This window comes from Marmota flaviventris, chromosome 15 (genome assembly GCF_047511675.1).
Source record: "Marmota flaviventris isolate mMarFla1 chromosome 15, mMarFla1.hap1, whole genome shotgun sequence".
NCBI classification, from domain to species: domain Eukaryota; kingdom Metazoa; phylum Chordata; class Mammalia; order Rodentia; family Sciuridae; genus Marmota; species Marmota flaviventris.
In genome coordinates, this window is record NC_092512.1 from 83,037,996 (window position 1) to 83,057,971 (window position 19,976).

Below are 19,976 nucleotides of genomic sequence, written 5' to 3' on the forward strand. Positions count from 1 at the left end.
AATAAAAAAGGAAGGACGTGACAACCCATGGCCCACATTCCCACACTTAGTTCAAAGCTCAAGAAGAAACAAAAAGATAATCAGGTGGGCACAGTGAACACATGCTCATGGACTATTTTGTCCACCAGAGTGGCTACCACTCCTTAATTTCTTAATATTTCATCAAAATTATGTTGTTGTCGTTTGTTATTATTGTTGTTTTGCTTTTTTTTTTTTTTTTGGTTTTCTACACTGGGTTTTTGTTTTATTTGAATATGTATTGATTGATTCAAGGACTCTACACATTTTTGTTTCTCCTCATTTCTAGCCTTTTTTTCCCCTTTCCTTTCCTTTTTTTTTTTTTAAAGACCTTATTTTCCCACACTGTGTATTCTGAGCTTTAGGGTTTTTGATTGGCACATTTTGCTTTTGTTTTGTATTTTATATGGTCTTTGCCATTAATTTATCTCCCTTGTCTCCCTCTCTATTTTTTCTATTTCAGACATCCACATTCCTTTCTCTCTCTCTCTCCTCTATTATATTCTTCTATTTTTTTTCTTTCCCTTTCACATTGATAACATATCTTAAGTTACCACTGCATCTGCCCTGATATTCACCCTTGGAAATTTCAAATACTTTTCTACCCTCTTATCTCTTCTTCTTTCCTCATACTCCAGTCTATCCCTAACACTTCTTAATACTCATTGAAGTATATAACGCCCACCCCTACCACCAATGTCACAGTAATAATTAATATGGCAAAAATCACAGACAACACCTATTGTAGGATTTTAAGCCAAACATAATCATTATTATTTACTGTTTTTACTAACAGAAATTGCTGATCCTACTATCTCTACATATCACACCAATTAACACTAGATATCAAAAGAGGACCTAAGTACCTCATCTACTGCTATATGTTGTTTGCATAGATTGTTGCTATATTTTGCACCACCCCCAATCTGTGAGGTACTAATAACATAGAAGGACACTATAAACTCATAAGGAAGAAACTCTACAGCATTAGATCCATACAGACAGATGGGGAGGCACACAAAATGAAAAAACAATATGAAAAAACAAAGAAATAAATCATCCCAAATAAAACAGAATACTTCAACAATAGACTCCACTGACACCAATGTGGAGAAACATCAGAGATGGAATTCAGGAAGTTCATGGTTAAACTAATTTACAAGGTAAAAAGATTATAGAAGAGATGAAATCAGAAAATACAAGAAGTCAATGATAATTTAAATAAGGAGAATCAGTTGGAAATCCTTGAAAAGAAGGAATCAATAAGCCAAATTGGAAAGAATCACCAACAGACTGGGCCACTTGGAAGACAAGAGTTTCAGGCAATGAAGACAAAATATATAATCTAGAAAATAAAGTTGACAAAGGAGAAAAGATGTAAAGAGACTGTAAACAGAACTACCAAGAAATATGCATTAACATGAAAAGACCAAACTTAAGATTTATTGGGCTAGATGAAGGCTCAGAGATACAAACCAAAGGAATGTACACTCTTTTCAATGATACAATACCAGAAAATTTCCCAAACCGAAAAAATGAAATGGAAAAATCAAACACAGGAGGTTACAGGACTCCAAATATACAAAATTACAATACATGCACACCAAGGCACATTATTATGAAAATACCTAACATACAGAATAAGGATAGAATTTTAAAGGCTGCCACAAAGAGCAACAGGTAACATTTAGAAGGAAAGCAATTTGGATCTCAGCTGATTTTCTCAACCCAGACCCACAAAGCTAGGTGGTCTTGGAATATATTCCATACTCTGAATGAAAATGGATGCTAGCCAAGAATAATATACCCAGCAAAATTAAGCTTCAAATGAAAATGAAGTAAAAACCTTCCATGATAAACAAAAGTTAAAAGCATTCACAACTAAAAAGCCTGCTCTATATAAAACAGTCTCAATAAGATATTTCATTAAGATGAAAAAATTGAAGTGAAAACCAACAAACAGAGGAACTACACTAGAAGAAAAAAAAAGGGAGAAATTAATTTAAATTAAAAAACAGAAATAAATCAATAATAACACTGAATGTAAATGGCTTAAACACATCAATCAAAAGACACAGACTGGATTAAAAAACAAGTCCCAACAATATGCTGTCTCCAAGAGACTCACCTCATGAGCAAAGACATCCAAAGACGGAAGGTAAAAGAATAGGAAAAAAACATATTCGCATGGATATCATAAACAATTGGGTTTATAACCTCAGATAAAATGGACTCAAATCAAAGTTAATCAGAAGGAACTAAGAAGGTCATTTCATACTGTGTAAGGAAATTATACATCAACAAGACATTAACAGTCATAAATATTTATGCCCCAAATAGTAGAGCACCTACATACATTAGACAAACCCTTCTCAATTTCAAGAATCAAACAGACCACAACACAATAATACTGGGCAACTTTAACATGCTTCTCTCATCAGTAGACAGATGCTCCAAATAAAAGCTAAATTAAAAAGCTACAGAACTAAAAAATACAATTAGTAATTTAGAATTAATAGACATTCTTAGAATATTTCATCCATCAAGGACTGAATACTTCTTAGCAGCACATGGAACCTCCTCTAAAACACACCAAATCATAGGCCACAAAGCAACTCTTAGCAAATATAAAAAATAAAAAGAAAAGAAATAATACCTTGCATTCTATCAGATCATAATGGAATGAAATTAGAAATCAACAATAAAATAAAAAGTAGAATCTACTCTAACACCTGGAGACTAAACAATATACTACTGAATGACCAAAGGACAGTATAAAAAAAAATCAAGGATGAAATTAAAAAAAATACTTAGAGAAAAATGAGAATCATGAGACAACTTATCAAATTCTTTGGGACACTATGAAGGCAGTTCTAAGAAGAAAGTTCACTGCACTGAGCACATTCTTTAAAAGAAAAGAAAGTCACCAAATAACCTAAAATTACATCTCAAGGCCCTAGAAAAAGAAGAACAAATCAATACCAAAAGCAGAAGACAAAAAATAATAATAATAATAATTAAAATCAGAGCCTAAAAATCAATGAAATTGAAACAAAAACACAATTCACAAAACCAACAAAACAAAAAGTTGGCACTAATAGAAGAATAGATAACCTTAGATTAGGTAGAGAAAAGGGAAGGGAAGGGAAGGGACAGGATGTGGGGATAGGAAGGATAGCAGAATGAAACAGACATTATTACTTTATGTATATATATGATTGCACAACCAATGTGATTCTACAACATGTACACTCGGAAAAATGAGAAATTATATCCCACCTATGTATAATATATCAAAGTGCATAAATGCAGTCTACTGTCATATATAACTAAATAAAACAAAAAATTAAAATTAAAAAAACTCATGAAAAAAATTGGTTATTTGAAAAAAACAAATAAAATTTAAAAATCCTTAGCTGAGCTAACAGAGAAAACTCATGATAAAAAAGGAAATACCACCACAGACACTACTGAAATACAGATAATAATCAAAAACGTCTTTGAAAATCTATACTCCAATAAAATAGAGGATACTGACAAATTTCTAGAGACATATGGCCTGCCCAAATTAAAACAGAAGGACATAAAAAATTTAAACAGGTCAATTTCAAGCAATGAAACTGAAGATACCATCAAAAGCTTACAAACAAAGAAAAGCCCAGGACCAAATGGATTCTTAGCTGAGTTCCACAAGACCTTCAAAGAAGAATTAACACCAATACTCCTTAAAGTATTCCATGAAATAGAAAAGGAAGGAACCTTCCAAATTCATTCTATGAAGCTAGTATTACCCTGATACCAAAACCAGACAAAAACACATCAAGGAGAGAAAATTTCAGACTAATAACCCTGATGAACATAAATGCAAAATTTGTTAATAAAATACTGTCAAATCACATATGAAAACATTAAAAAGACAGTGTACCACGATCAAGTGGAATTCATTTCAGGGATGCAATGTTGGTTCAACATATGGAAATTAATAAACATAATACATCACATCAATAGACTTAAAGACAAGAACCACATAATTATCTCAATAGGTGCAGAAAAAGTTTTTGACAAAATTCAGCATCCATTCACGTTCAAAGCACTAGAAAAACTAGGGATAGTTTTTGTAGAAGCTATTCATGATAAACCCAAGGCCAGCATCATTTTAAGTGGAGAAAAACTGAAAAAGTTTTTTGATAGTTTTGTAAAAGCTACATGTGCTAAACTCAAGGCTAGCACCATTTTAAATGGAGAAAAATTAAAAGAATTCCCTCTAAAAACTGGAACAAGACAGAGATGCCCTCTTTCACCACTTTTATTCAACATAGTCCTTCTATGTTAGAATACTATTCAAAATGTAGCCAAAGCAATTAGACAGAAGAAATTAAGAGAATAAGAATAGGAAAAGAACTCAAACTATGCCTATTTGTTTACAACGTGATTCTATACTTAGAAGATCCAAACATTCCAACATAAAGCTTCTTGCTGTACTCATAAACAAATTCAGCAAAGTAGCAGGATATAAAATTAATACCCATAAATAAATTGTGCTTCTATATACCAATGACAAATGAACTGAAAGAGACATCAGGAAAATTATCCTATTCACAGTAGCCTCAAAAAAATTAAATAAATAAGTAAATAAATAAAAAGAATACTTGGGAATCAATCTAACAAAAGAGGTGAAAGATCCCAATAACAAAAACTACAGAACACTAAAGAAAGAAATTGAAGAAGACCTTACAAGATGGAGAGATCTTCCAAGTTCTTGAATAGGCAGAATTATCATTGTCAAAATGGCCACAGTACCAAAAGTGCTACAGATTCAATGCAATTATCATCAAAATTCCAATGGCATTCTTCATAGAAATAGAAAAAGCAGCCACAAAATTCATCTGGAAATATAAGAGGCCCAAAATAGCCAAAACAATCCTTAACGTGAAAAGTGATATAATACCAGACCTTAAATTATACTACAGAACTATAGTATCAAAAACGGCATAGTAGCCAGCCAGTGGCTCAAAAAGGCTGAGGCAGGAGGATAACGAGTTCAAAGCCAGCCTCTGCAACAGTGAGGTGCTAAGTAACTCAGTGAGACCCTGTCTCTAAATAAAATACAAAATAGGGCTGGGGATGTGGCTCAGTAGTTGAGGACCCTGAGTTTAATCCTGGCACAAAAAAAAAAGAAAAGAAAAGAAAAACGGCATGGTACTGGCACAAAAACAGACATGATAAACGACAGATCAGAACAAAAGACACAAAGACATATGCACTTAATACAGTTATCTTATACTACACAAAGCTGCCATAAACATACATTGGTGAAACAATAGCCGCTTCAACAAATGGTGCTAGGAAAACTGGAAATCCATATGTAGTAGATTGAAATTAAACCCCTTATATCTTACCCTGCACAAAACTCAATTCAAAGTGGATTAAGGACCTAGGCATTAGACCAGAGACCCTGCACATACTAGAGGAAAAAGTAGGCCCAACTTTCCACCATGTTAGCTCAGGAATTGACTTCCTCAATAAGACTCCTAAAGCCTAAGGAGTAAAATCAAGAATCAATAAATGAGATGGCATCAAACTAAAAAGCTTCTTCACAGCAAAGCAAACAATGAAGAACCTGAAAAAACAGCCTACAGAATGGGAGAAAATCTTTGCCACCTGTACCTCAGACAGACCATTAATCTCCAGGATATACAAAAAACTCAAAAAACTTAACACCAAAAAAACCAAACAAATTACCCAATCAGTAAATAATAAATTGTCAAAGGAACTGATCAGGCACTTCTCAGAAGAAGAAATATGAATGGTCAGAAAATATATGAAACAATGTTCAACATCTCTAGCAATTAGAGAAATGAAAATTAAAACCACACTGAGATTCCATCTCACTCCAGTCAGAATGGCAATTATCAAGAACACAGGACAATTAACATTGGCATGGGTATGGAAGAAAATGCTCACTCATAAATTGCTAGTGGGACTGTAAAGTAGTGCACCCACTTTGGAAAGCTGTATGGAGAATCCTCAGAAAATTTGGAAAGGAGCCACCATTTGACTCAGTTATCCCAATCCTCAGTATATACCCAAAGGACTTAAAGTCAGCACACTATAATGATACAGCTACAACAATGTTTACAGTAGCTGAATTCACAAAACCCAAGCTATGGAACCAAACTATGTGGCCTCTGACACATGAATGGATCAAGAAAATGTTATATATAGACACAATAGAATATTATTTAGCCATAAAGAAGAAATAATGGCATTTTCCAGTAAATGAATAGAAAACTGGAGACTATCATGCTAAGTGAAATAAGCCAGTCCCAAAAAACTAAAGGCTGAATGTTCACTCTGATATGTAGATACGAACACACAATAAGGGTGGGGAGGGAAGAATATAAGTTCGTTGTTTCAGACAAAGGGAAAGGGGAGGGGAGGGAAATAGGAAAGACTGTAGAATGAATCAGACATAACTTTCCTATGTTCATATATGAAAACAACTAGTGGAACTCTACATCATGTACAACCACAAGAATGGGATTCTAATTAGAATAAGTTATACTCCACGTATGTATAATATGTCAAAATATACTCTACTGTCATGTATATCTAAAAAGAACAAAAAAGAAACGGAAAAAATGAGAATAATAATAAAATGATACAAAAAATATTACTTTAAAGTAAAGGAATAATTCAGGAACGGGCAAATAGGGAAAAAAAAAAAAAACCCTGAAACATAAAGAGACTGAAAAGTAAAAGTGTACATGAATAAAAATATATCAATAAAGTTAAATGTGAGTGAATTAATCAAAACAAAGGTAGAGACTGCCTTACTGTATCAAAATTGATGATCCCATTATGTGCTCTAAGGGATGAAATATAGATTCAAAATAGAATTATATTGAAAGTAAAAGGGTGGAAAAATATATAGCATGCGAACAGAAATCCTAAGAAAGCTTGAATAACTATAGTAATATCAGATAAAATAGATTTTAAAATATTACTAGAAATAGAGATGTTTTATCATGATGAAAGTGTTAATTCATCAGAAAATATAACAATTATAAACATACATCTAACAACAAAGATTCAAAACTGATAAATGAGAAGGGAAAATAAGATAATAGTTGGAGACTTTAATATTCTACTATCAATGTGGATAAGAAAACTAAGCAAAAGATGAACAAGAAAATAGATTTAATAACATATGAAGCAATTAGACCAAGTGAACATCATCTATTGAATGTTCTACCCCAAAATGACAAAATGTGAATCATTCTCAATTCAACGAGACAATGGACAGTCTTTGGGGCAAACCATATGTTAGACCATAAAACAAGACTCAACAAAATTAAAAGGAGTAAAATACAGATTACTATTCCACCAGAATGTAATGAAATTACTACAGAAAATAAGCTGAATATTTGGGAAATATGAAAATAACTGTCTTAAATAACCAATGAGTCAAAGAAAAGATCCTAAGACAAAATATAAAGTACTTCGAATGACTGAAAATGAAGTCATACCACACCAAAACTTAAGGAAATGCATCTAACATACTGTTTATAGGGATTAACCTACTCCTAACCTAATTCTAGCCAGTAGAGATTACAACTTCTACTTCTAAACACATATTTTCAAAAAGAAAAAAGTTCTCAAATAAATAACCTAAACTCGCAAGTCAACAAAATCAAAGTTTGGTTCTTGAAAACACCAAAAGAATTTATAAACCCTTATGAATACTAACCAAGAAAAAGAGAAGGCTCAATTTGTTAAAATCAGAAAGATGAGCTATCATTGCTGGTCTTACAGAAATAAAAAGATCATAAAAGAATACCACAAACAAATATATGCTAACAAATCAGATAACTAAAAATAAAACTATAAATTCCTGGCAAGACACAAACTACCAAAATTGTATAAATAGAAAATGAGAATCACACCATAACACAAGGAGATTGAATTAGAATTTAAAATCTTATTCTAAACAAAGCCTCAACACATCTGCCTTCATGGACGAATTCTACCAAACTTTTACTGAAAATTAGTACCAATTATTCACAAAGTCTAATAAAATTTACAAGAGAAGGGAACATTTCCTGCTATGTACAGAATTTTGTCCTACATATATTAATATATTTACAGGGCACGGTGGCCTATTCCTATAATCCCAGAAATCCAGGAGGCTAAGGCAGGAAAACTGCAAGTGTAGGCCTGCCTCAGCAACTTAGCAAGAGACTGTCTCACAATAAAAAGGACCCGAGATGTAGCTAAGTGGTAAATTGCCCTAGTGCCAACAAACAAACAAAAGAATTTACATGTGAAGTCAAAATGAGACCTTATTTAAAAATAGAGTTGTTATAGATATAAGTAGTCAAGTTATAAGGTCAAAATGGAATAGGATAAACCTCTAACCCAGGAAGACTAGTGTTATTATTTTTTTTAAGTGAGAAATTTGGAGATAAACAGGGAAAATATATGTGAACACTAGAGTTTTGCTGCCACAAGTCTAGGAACTACCAAGGTTGAAGAAAGGCCTGAAATGGAGTCTTCAAAGGCAGCCCAACTAGGCCAACACCTTGTTCTTGGAATAACACAATACGTTAGGCCACAAAACAAGGCTCTATACTTTTAAAAAGACTGAAATCATACAAACTATCTTCAAAGAACCTAATGGAATTAAGTAAGAAATCAGTAAGAGACGGAAAACTGAAAATTCACAAATATGTAGAAATCGGTCAATGAAAATGTTTAAAAATACTTTGAAACAAATAAAAATAAAAAAAGACAATAAGGCTTGTGAGATTCATCAAAAACTGTGCTCAAAGGGAAATCTGGTGCTGTAATGTCTCTATGGGAAAAAAAGCATAAAGATTTCAAATCATAATCTTACTTTATATCTTACTGAATTATAACAAGAATAAAATAAGCACAAGGTTAGCAGAAGAGGAATAATAATCAAGATTAGATCAGAGACAAATAAAAGAGAAAAGAAAATGAGAGAAACTCAAATAAACCAAAAGTTGATTCTTTGAAAATATCAACAAAATTAACAAATCTTTTGCTAGAATAACAAAGAAAAAATATATATAAATCATTAATGAAAATTATTATAATTCTTACAGAAATAAAATGAGTTATAAGAAAACATTATAAACAACTGTATGCCAACAAATTAAATAACCTAGATGAGATGAATACATTTTTAGAAACATACAAATGACAAAAACTGACTCAAAAAGAAATAGAAAATATAAACAGCACTGTAAGTAGAGGGATTTAACTGGGAGTCAAATGTCTCCTAACAAAGCAAATCACAGAACCAAATGGTTTTACTGGTTATTTTTACTAAACATTTAGAGAATTAACGCCAATCTTTCTGAAACTCTTTTAAAAATAAAAGAGAGAAAATACTTCCTAGCTCATTCTGTAAAACCAGCATTACCCTAATAACAAGGCCATAATGGCATCACAAGAAAACTACAGATTAATATGCCATATGAGTACAGATTTTAAAAATCCCCCATAAAATACCAGAAAACTGAATCCAGTAACATAATGAAATTATATATACCATAATCAAATGAGGTGTATCCTAGCAATCAAAGGATGTCTCAACATATGAAAAATCAATCAATCAATCTAATATACCATATCAACAGAATAAAGGAGAAAAAGGATATGACTTTCCCAATTGATGTGGGAAAAGCATTTATAAAATCCATATTTTTTTATTTTAATTTTAAATTATTTATTTATTCTATTTGTTATATGTGAGGGCAGAATGCAATTCATTTCATATTACACATATAGAGCACAAATATTCAAGTCATTGGTTGTACACCAAGTATTTTCACAACATTTGTGTCTTCACACATGAACTTAGGGTAATGATGTCTAACTCACACCGACATTTTTCCTATTCCTATTCCCTCTCCCTTTCCCTCCCCTTTGCCCTATCTAAAGTTCCTCCATTCCTTCCATGCCCCCACCATCACCATTGTGAGTCAGCATCCTCATATCAAAGAAAACATTCTGCCTTTGGTTTTTTGGAATTGAATTACTTCACTTAGCATCATATTCTCCAACTCCATCCATTTACCTGCAAATGCCATGATTTTATTCTCTCTGAGTAATGTTCCATTGTGTATATATACCAAATTTTCCGTATCCATTCATCTGCTGAAGGGCATCTGGGTTGGTTCCACAATTTAGCTATTGTGAGTTGTGCTGCTATAAACATTGATGTGGCTGTGTCCCTGTAGTATGCTGTTTTTAAGTCCTTTAGTTATACATTGAGGAGCTGGGACAAAAGGTGGTTCCATTCCCAGTTTTCCAAGGAATCTCCATACTGCTTTCCAAATTGGCTGCACCAATTTGCAGTTCCACCAGCAAGGTATGAGTGTGCCTTCTTCCCCACATCCTCACCAACATTCATTGTTGTTTGTATTCTTGATAGCTGCCATTCTGATTGGAATGAGATAAAATCTCATTTTATTTGCTCCCATTCTGTAGGTTCTCTATTCACCTCACTGTTTCTTTTCTCAGAAGAAGCTTTTTAGTTCGAATCCATAAATCACATTTATTGATTCCTGGTTTTAATTCTTGAGCTTCTTATTAAAGAAGCTGGGGTTTAATCTGACATGACAATATGATTCTATACCTAGATGACCCAAAAAATAAATTCCACCAGAAAACTTCTAGAATAAATGAATTCAGCAAAGTAGCAGGATATAAAATTAATGCCCATAAATCAAAGGCATTTCTGTACTTCAGTGAAAACTCCTCAGAAAGAGAAACTAGGAAAACCACCCATTTACAACAGCCTCAAAACAAACAAACAAACAAACAAACAAACAAACAAAAAACCCTTGGGAATCAACTAAATGAAAGAGATAAAAGACCTCTACAATGAAAACTACAGAACGCCAAACAAAGAAATTAAAGAAGACCTTAGAAGATGGAAAGATCTACATTGTTCTTGGATAGGCAGAATTAATATTGTCAAAATGACCATACTACCAAAAGCACTGTATAGATTTAACGCAATTCCAATCAAAAACCCAATGACATTCCTCATAGAAATAAAAAAAAAAAAAAATCATGAAATTTATCTGGAAAAATAAAAGACCCAGAATAGCCAAAGCAATCTTTAGCAAGAGTTAAGCTTAGATCTTGCTGGTTTGTGGAGGGACTTGGATGTAGTGGCATCGGTGGTGAGGGCGTGGGGAAGGGTGGGGTGAGGGGGCGAGGCTGCGACGGGTGAAACTCTCCTCCCCTTGGCCCCACCGTGTGGGATGGCGTGAACGCGGTTTTGGAGGGATGTCCACCTTCTCTGAGGCGGCGCTGGAGAAGAAGCTGTCGGAGTTGAGCAACTCGCAGCAGAGTGTGCAGACCTTGTCCCTGTGGCTCATCCACCACCGCAAGCACTTGCGGCCCATCGTCACCGTGTGGGAGCGGGAGCTGCGGAAAGCAAAACCCAACAGGAAGCTTACTTTTCTCTACCTAGCCAATGATGTCATTCAGAACAGCAAAAGGAAGGGGCCGGAGTTTACAAAAGATTTTGCACCAGTTATAGTGGAGGCTTTTAAGCATGTTTCAAGTGAAACTGATGAAAGTTGTAAGAAGCACCTTGGAAGAGTGTTATCTATTTGGGAAGAAAGATCTGTATATGAAAATGATGTATTAGAACAACTTAAGCAAGCTCTGTATGGTGATAAGAAGCCTAGGAAGAGAACTTATGAACAAATAAAGGTGGATGAAAATGAAAATTGTTCCTCTCTAGGATCTCCAAGTGAACCACCACAGACTCTTAGATCTCGTTAGAGCCTTACAAGATCTAGAAAATGCAGCTTCAGGTGATGCAGCAGTTCATCAGAGGATAGCTTCTTTGCCTGTCGAAGTCCAAGAAGTATCCCTGCTAGATAAAATAACAGATAAAGAATCTGGAGAAAGGCTTTCTAAAATGGTAGAGGATGCTTGTATGTTGCTGGCAGATTACAATGGCAGATTGGCGGCAGAAATAGATGATAGGAAGCAACTCACTCGAATGTTAGCAGATTTTCTTCGTTGTCAAAAAGAAGCCCTTGCAGAGAAAGAGCATAAATTGGAAGAATACAAGCGCAAGTTAGCCAGAGTTTCCCTGGTGCGCAAAGAACTCAGGTCCCGGATCCAGAGCCTGCCAGACTTATCTCTATTGCCCAATGTCACTGGCAGCCACATGCACCTGCCCTTTGCGGGGGACATCTACAGTGAAGATTGACGACCAGTTTCTTTCCAGGGCCCAGGACTTTGCAAGACATGGAGACGGGTTAGGTGGATAGTCCTGAAGCGTTATTTTTGTATATTGTTGAGAGAGTGATACTAACAAAAGAAGCGACAAGTAATTTATAAAATTGTTTAAAATGTTGATTTGTTTACTATTTTATTAGTAAGTTAACATGACTTAGTTTAAACAAAGTGATGATCTCTGTGTATTAATAAGCTCACATAGTGATTATTTTCAAACAATCTTTTTGTAAATTTTTTTGATCCAGGGCCTTGTGAGAAAGTCCATGTTTCTATTTCTTCATGTATTTTCAATTGTTTTTCATTATTTTCTTTTTTCAGTATCTAATCACTGTATACTATCTAATTCCTAAAGGGGAAAAACTAATCAGGAGTTGGTTGAGACTTTATTATGGTATAGTTAGGACTTGATTATAGAAGGGACTAAATGTTCCAACTTAATCTTCATCCTTCTCCCCAACCCAAATATCAGTTCTGTGCCTCTCCCTACTTTTGATTCCTTACTCTCTAGAGGTCAGTAATTTAACACTAAACATGGATGCCACTTGTAGGGTCAGATCGAAGTCTAGAGAACTTTTCAGATAGCATTGTAGGAGTTCTATTTCAACTGCCATCATAGACTAAAAAGATTGTGAAATAGGGACTCCTTTGATTATACTGTTTAGAATTTTTTGAATAGATTAATATGAAAATGCTATGAATTTTGAGACTCTACCAAGAGAACAACTTTGGTTCTGGAACTGATTTCTATTTGTCAAATCAGTCTCCTTTTAACATAATTGATCCCTTTGATAAAAAAAGCTATCTATGGGATTAAAAGAAACATGAAATGATACTTTTATTATTCCCTCAGCTGTATAACTTAAAACACAGTAGTATTTTTAGCTCTAATAGTACAAGAACTCGATATTCATTAATGTTCAGTAAAGTAGCCTGGGACATTTTTAATGTTCCCTTCAAGTTTTTGAATGACTGTATATTTGGAAATTAAGAGTGCTACACTACAGGGTAGATCTGGTAAATTTTATATTTGTATATTTACAGATGTAAATATAAAACAAATGTACTTTTACCTTTTATTTCTAACCCTGTGTGTTAGAGCATTTGCATGCTCTCCAGCTTTCTTTTTAAATCATATTGTTAAGCTGTGGATTTGTATTCAATAATGACTTAGGATAAACATTTTTCTCATCCATTGCTTTACATTAGACATTTCTCATTGTAGGCAAATTCAAAGTAGATAGTCAATAAAACATCTTTTAAATCCCACAAGCCAATTATGTCTCACTATTCTAAATGGCTTCACTTTGTTTCTCAGTATTAGAGATTATAGTTAAAATTAGTTCACATGTGAAAGAGAAGGCAAAATTTAGTTTTGATAGACTGTAGTTCTGGAAACAGTGATTTTTACAATTTGACCTATTTCTAAAACAGATGCATATAAAATAGTCCCATCCATAAATGTCTTACATTCCAAAGTGTTTTAGACAACTTTGGTAGTTAGGACACATTTTCTCACAGAAACAGTAGTAGTTAGGTTCCCTATGCACATTACTATTGAAAGCTCACCTGGGAACCTAATCCACTTAACCATGAATGTACTTAACTTGTAATATGGTTGATAAATTACTAATCATAGATCCTGACCAGCATTTGTAATAACATCACTCTAAGCAAGGAAATGGTGTGCGGCAGCCAGAACCGCACATTGGGGTATCTGCCTGTGCTGTGTACCTCTGTCCCTAGGTATAGGAAATAGAAGAAAAGAGCAAAGGGGGAGAGGTAACAAATGCACAATTACAAAACCTGGTTATACCTGCTGTGAAAGTATACCAAGTAAGTTAGATTTTTTGTTGTTATTAATGTGAAAGCAAGAACTTGTATGTTAACTTATTTTCAATATCTTGACCTTATTTATGATCTGCTAAAGTGGTGATTTATCCATTCAGAATATATATTTTTTCCATTTAAAACTAATTTATAAACTGTGTACTCCTGGAAAGATTTGAAATCTTTTAGAAGTTTGTTGGAATATTTTCACCATTTAAGACAGACTTCTAACTTAGATACTGATTTTGATGCCAGTATCTGCTCTAAATATTTATGATAAAAATGCATTATTTTTTTAAAGAGCTTGATGAGATTTGTGATAAGTGATAGTACTCAAGAACCTGAATCCCACCCCTTGACCAGTCCTCCACAAACCTCAGTTGTTGGTTAGTCCACTAACTGAACACATACAATAGTCTGCTTTAGTCATGTTTTCCGCCTTATGATAGTTAACATGGTAAGCCTTAGCAGTGAATAGTCTTCCTTCCTAAAATGAAGGCTAAATTTTTTCAAGAAATGGGGTTAGGTGGGATACTGTAATACCAAATTCTAAATCATGAGCATTTTCTTCACTGTGTACCTGAGGCAAATCATGCATCTGAGTGCAGTTTGGCCTGGCCCCTCAAGAGAAAAGCATGTCACCATACTTGCAGTAGGGGTACTGTGGTTTGAATGGATACCATCACTCTTTTCTCCACAAACAGTGCAGAGAGTTGCTGGAGTGGCAGTCTGAACAGATTCCCTGGCACTCCCTCTGCTCCTTCCATCACAGTAAGTAAAAGTCCATAGGGGAGAACCTGGAGTCTGAGAAAGTCAGTTGTGCTCAACAGCCACCCTCCCTTAAGGAAAACCATTCCAAATGCAACTTTTTTGGTACCTCTTTCACATGCACTCCGAATCAGGGTTTTTCTATAAGAAATCCTTCAGAATCAGCAAAAGCTGGGGTGACCCAGTCATCTTGATTTGCAAAATTAAAAGAACAAACTTAGGTTGTCAGTTGTCACTGTAGATGAGCAACTCATCTTTTGCAGTATAGTTACTGAACTGGTTCTGAGAACTCTTTAGAGAGAAAGAAAAAAAAAAAAAAAAACCTCAAAAGTACAAATTAATTTATTTTAGGGAAAGATAGAAGGTCCTTTCTGAATTTTCCATTCTAAAAATTTACATAATATGAAATAACATAAAGTTACTAAACTGCTTTGTATTCTATTAAGAAATAGCTCCTAAAGATATAGTCTTGTTTCATAGCTGTTGCACTATATCAAAGCTTTTTAAAGTGTAAACCCAGTTCTTCTCTGTATAGAAAGGGAACATTGCGTTACTTGATGAGTTTATTTATACAGAGCATTTGTTGCCAACTATAATTCCAGCCATCCACATGAGTCTGTTCTGAGGTGGCAGTAGCACATAGGAAGATGAACTCTCCCTGTTTGTTTACCCCTTTTCTTTGGCTGTATGTGATTACAGTATAAGATGTTCTTAATAAAGTTTTATGTTCTTTTCAAAAAAAAAAAAAAAAGTTAAGCTTGTGGCATTACTATTCCAGACTTTAAACTATACTATACTACAGAGCAACAATAACAAAAACAGCATGGTATTGACACCAAAATAGACCTATAGTCCAATGGTACAGAATAGAGGACACAGAGATAAACCCACATAATTTCAGTTATTCCTATCAGACAAAGGCAACAAAATATATTGGAGAAAATAGAGCTTCTTTAACAAATGGTGCTGAGAAAACTGGAAATCCACATGTATCAAAATGAAATTAAACCTCTATCTTTCACCATGCACAAAACTCAATTCAAAGTAGATCAAGGACAGAGACCTTGCGCCTAATAGAAGAAAAAGTAGGCCCCCAAATCCACCACATTTTATGATTAAAAATACTTGACAATCTGGGAATAGGAAAAAAAATTCTCTATCAGATATATGACATTTATGAAAAACCCAAAGGTTATATTCAACAGAGAAAAACTGGAAAGTTTTCCCTAACAATGGGGGAAACATAAGGATCCCAACTTTTGGTATTTCTATTCAATGTTGTACTGGAAGTTACAGCCAAAGCATTTAGGAAAGAAAATGAAATAAATGGCAAACAGATTGTAAAGGAATAAGTAAAACTATATCTATTTATATATGATGTGACCATATGTATGATAAACCCTAAATCACCCCCACATGCCTATTATGTTGAAGGGTCTGGGTTTGATCCTTAGAACTGGGAGAGAAAAACTACTAAAACTAACAATCCAATTTAGCAAGGTTCCAAAATATAGCATATAAAAATCAGTTACATTTCTATACACTAGTAGTGAATCACCCAAAAATAAAAGTAAGAAAACAACTGATTTACAGAATTAAAAATAATAAAATAGGGGCTGGGGATGTGGCTCAGTGGTAAAAGCACTTGCCTAGCATGTGTGAGGCCCTGAGTTCAATTGTCAGCCCTTTCAAAACTAATAACAATGATAACAATAATAATAAAATAGAAATAAATTTAGCAAACAAAATAAAAGACTTATTCCTGAAACCTATTTTAAAAAACTGTTGAAATTTTTAAATAAATAAATAGACCTAAATAAACGCTGAGTTCCATATTCATGAATTGGAAGAAATATGTTAAGATGGCCCTATTACTCAACATAATCTACAAATTCAATGTAAATCCTAAAAATGCCAAGTTTTTTTTTTGTAGAACTAGAAAATGCAGTCCTTAAATTTATACAAAATTATGAGGGACCCTGAATAGTCAAAACAATATTGAAAAGAAGAGCAAACTTGGAGGACTCCTCATTTCAGAACTTACTACACATGTATAGCAATCAGAACAGTATGATATTGGCATACCACAGACCCCAAAATAAAGAATCTACAAATAAAGCAGTACATCTATGGCCAATTAATTTTCAAGACTTTTTCAGTGGGGAAAGAACAGTCTTTTCAACAATGGTGCTGGAACAAATGGATTTCACATGCAAAAAAATGAAGTTGGACCAAAATGCCTATCATATACATAAATTAACTCAAAATGGACCAATGGCCTAAATATAAAAGCTAGAAGTAGAAAACTCTAAAATGAAAACATAAATAGAAATTCCCATTACTATAGATTTAGCAACTGATTCTTAGATACAACAGGAAAAGCATAAGCAAAAGAAGAAAAAATAAACTGTAAATTCTCAAAACTTTAGAAACTTGTTCGTTCAAGAACATTATCAAGAAAGTGAAGAGATAACTACTATATTTAAGAAAACATTTGCCAATTACTATTTGGCAAGAATTTAGTATCCAGCATATATATATATGTAACTCTCTTACAACTGAACAAAAAAAAGACAACAACCCAATAAAAACTTGGCAAAGGACTTGAATAGACCTTTCTCCAAAGAAAACACTCAGATAGCCAATCAGTAACCACATGAAAAGATGCTCATCATGATTAGCCACTTGGGAATTGCAAACTAAAACCATACTGACTGAGATATCTGCCATACTCCCTAGTATAGTTATTGAGAAAAAAAAGATGGCAGAGGTAAATGTTGGGGATGTGGGGAAACTGAAACCCTTGGTATATGCCAAAGAGAATTGAAAACAAGTACTTAAGCATATATATATATATGCCAATGTTCATAACAGCACTGTTCACAATAGCAAAAGAGTGAAAATAACTCAAATAATAATCAATAGATGAATGCATAAACAATCTGTGATATACAATACAATGGAATATCATTTGGCCACTGAAATAAATGAAGTACTGATACATATTCCAATGTATATAAACCTCAAAAACTTGAAGAATCAAAACAGACACAATGGATAACACACTGAATGATTTCTAGTTATGTGAAATACGCAGAACAGATAAAATCCATGGAAACATACTGGTGTTGTTAGAGTCTAGAATGAGCAGAGTGGAAGGGGTTATGATTGATTAGATGCTAAATAGAACAGCATTTCCTTTTAAGGAGATGAAAATATTTTAGAATGAGACAGAAGTTTCAGTTGTTAAATACTGTGACATATTAAGTGCCACTGAATTATTCACTTTAAAAAGTTAATTTTGTGCTAAGTGATTTCATGTCAACAAAATAAAATTTTTAAAAAGTACACTGAGAGCTAGGACCAGTGGCGCATGCCTGTAATCCCAGTTGCTCGGGAAGCTGAGGCAGGAGGACTGTGAGTTCAAAGCCAGCCTCAGCAAAAGCAAGGTACTAAGTAACTCAATGAGACCCTGTCTCTAAATAAAATATATAATAGGGCTGGGGATGTGGCTCAGTGGTTCAGTACCTTTGAGTTCAATCCCTGCCCCCCCCCCAAAAGTAAACTGAGATATCTGGTGACAAATCAGATGGTTTTAAGGAACTATATGTTGAAAGTAAATTATTTGAAAAGCAAACAGCTGTACTTTCTGCTACTATATAAAATAAATTGTGTGAATAAAATCTGATTCTTCTGTAAAAAGATAGATGCTCCAAAAAAAGGATATAAAAATTGTTTGACCGTTATCTTACTACCAATCTTTCTTTCTTCTCCTTGAATAACCCCTGCAATAGTACTGAAGACTAAGAAAAGTGGACCAACCTAGGTGTTGCAGAGGTGGGTTTTTTTTTTTTTCTTTCTCCTTGTTTAAAAACAAAACAAAACAGAAAGAGGTGGCAATGTTTCCACATGAGGATGTCAGGGGACCAAAATATGGAAAAGTCCTCCATTCTTAAGGAAAAGCACTAGCTTCAGATGCCTCACAGCTGTTGTAGCTACAGCAGCCAGGAAAGGGGAAAAAGGACAGATTTTCTGGAGCACCATAAGATATCTCTATAGCTTTGAAAGTCAAAAAGTTGGTTGGATCACAGCCTGTTTTAGGTAAATCCATTCCAAAGTTTTTGTCATCAGAAAAACATATTCATTTCAATTAGTGTTTTTAAAGTTGCTTGCTTTTACAAAAGGAAAAAGAACCAATCAAACTACTAAAAATAGTCCATGAGAGACAAAATTTAATTTTCCAAATTTCTTTTGTGGGCTCCTTTCTTCATACTTTCTATGAATTTTCACAATTATTTATCCTATTATTCTTTTTTTCTTCTTGCTCCAGAAATATAGATGCAGGGTAAGAGAAAAATTAATTACATGTATTGCTTTAATTTTAACATGATAACTCTAAGCAAATGTTCTCCAAATCAGCATCCAATCCTGTGTTCTCTTCCAAATTCATGTGACAAATCAACTATTTATTGTATATCCCCAATTTAAGACACTAAAAGCAAACTCATTTTCTTCTTCAATAAATAAGTTCTTCAACTTAATTTTAAAATTTCTCTTTATAGTTCTGTTACGGGATGAATTATGTCCTCCCAAAATTCCTGTGTGAAGTCTTATGTCCTCAAATACAACCATATTTGGAGATTAAATCTTTAAATAAGTGATTAAATTGAGGCCATGAGGGCAGACCCTAATCTGATTGCTGTCCTGATGATAACAAGTGAAAGGGATGCCAAGAATGCATAGGCACAGAGAAAATGCCATGTGAGGACACAACAAGAAGACAGCCATTTGCAAGCCAAGAAGAGAGGCCTCAAGAGAAACCAACTCTACCAGTACCTTCATCTTGGACTTCCAGCCTCTAGGACTGTGAGAAAATAAACTTCTGTTGTTTAAGCCATCTTGTCTGTCGTATTTTGTCACAGCAACCCTAGCAAATGAATACGAGAACTATTTTGTATCAAAGATTCTAATTAAATGAATTATAATCAACTTAGACTTCTTCCTCTCCCATTAGCAAACTGGCTATAAAAGCTTCTTAAAAGGAAGTTTTCTCATTTATAAATTTTAGT

The 19,976-nt window shown here is 33.8% G+C and overlaps 1 protein-coding gene and 1 pseudogene across 3 annotated transcripts in view; one reads left to right on the top strand and one right to left on the bottom strand.

Annotated features, from left to right (window-relative positions):
- Spidr (scaffold protein involved in DNA repair) overlaps positions 1 to 19,976 on the bottom strand; it is a 391,802-nt gene that overhangs the window by 315,354 nt on the left and 56,472 nt on the right. The window contains exon 2 of one of the 3 annotated variants that reach the window (XM_071602381.1): positions 19,744 to 19,834. The exons of the other annotated variants lie outside the window; for them this stretch is intronic. Coding sequence (XP_071458482.1) covers positions 19,744 to 19,834 — 91 coding nt within the window. The remainder of the gene's footprint in view (positions 1 to 19,743; positions 19,835 to 19,976) is intronic. 3 annotated transcript variants of the gene reach the window in all.
- Positions 11,327 to 12,662, top strand: LOC114090578 (regulation of nuclear pre-mRNA domain-containing protein 1A pseudogene; annotated as a pseudogene).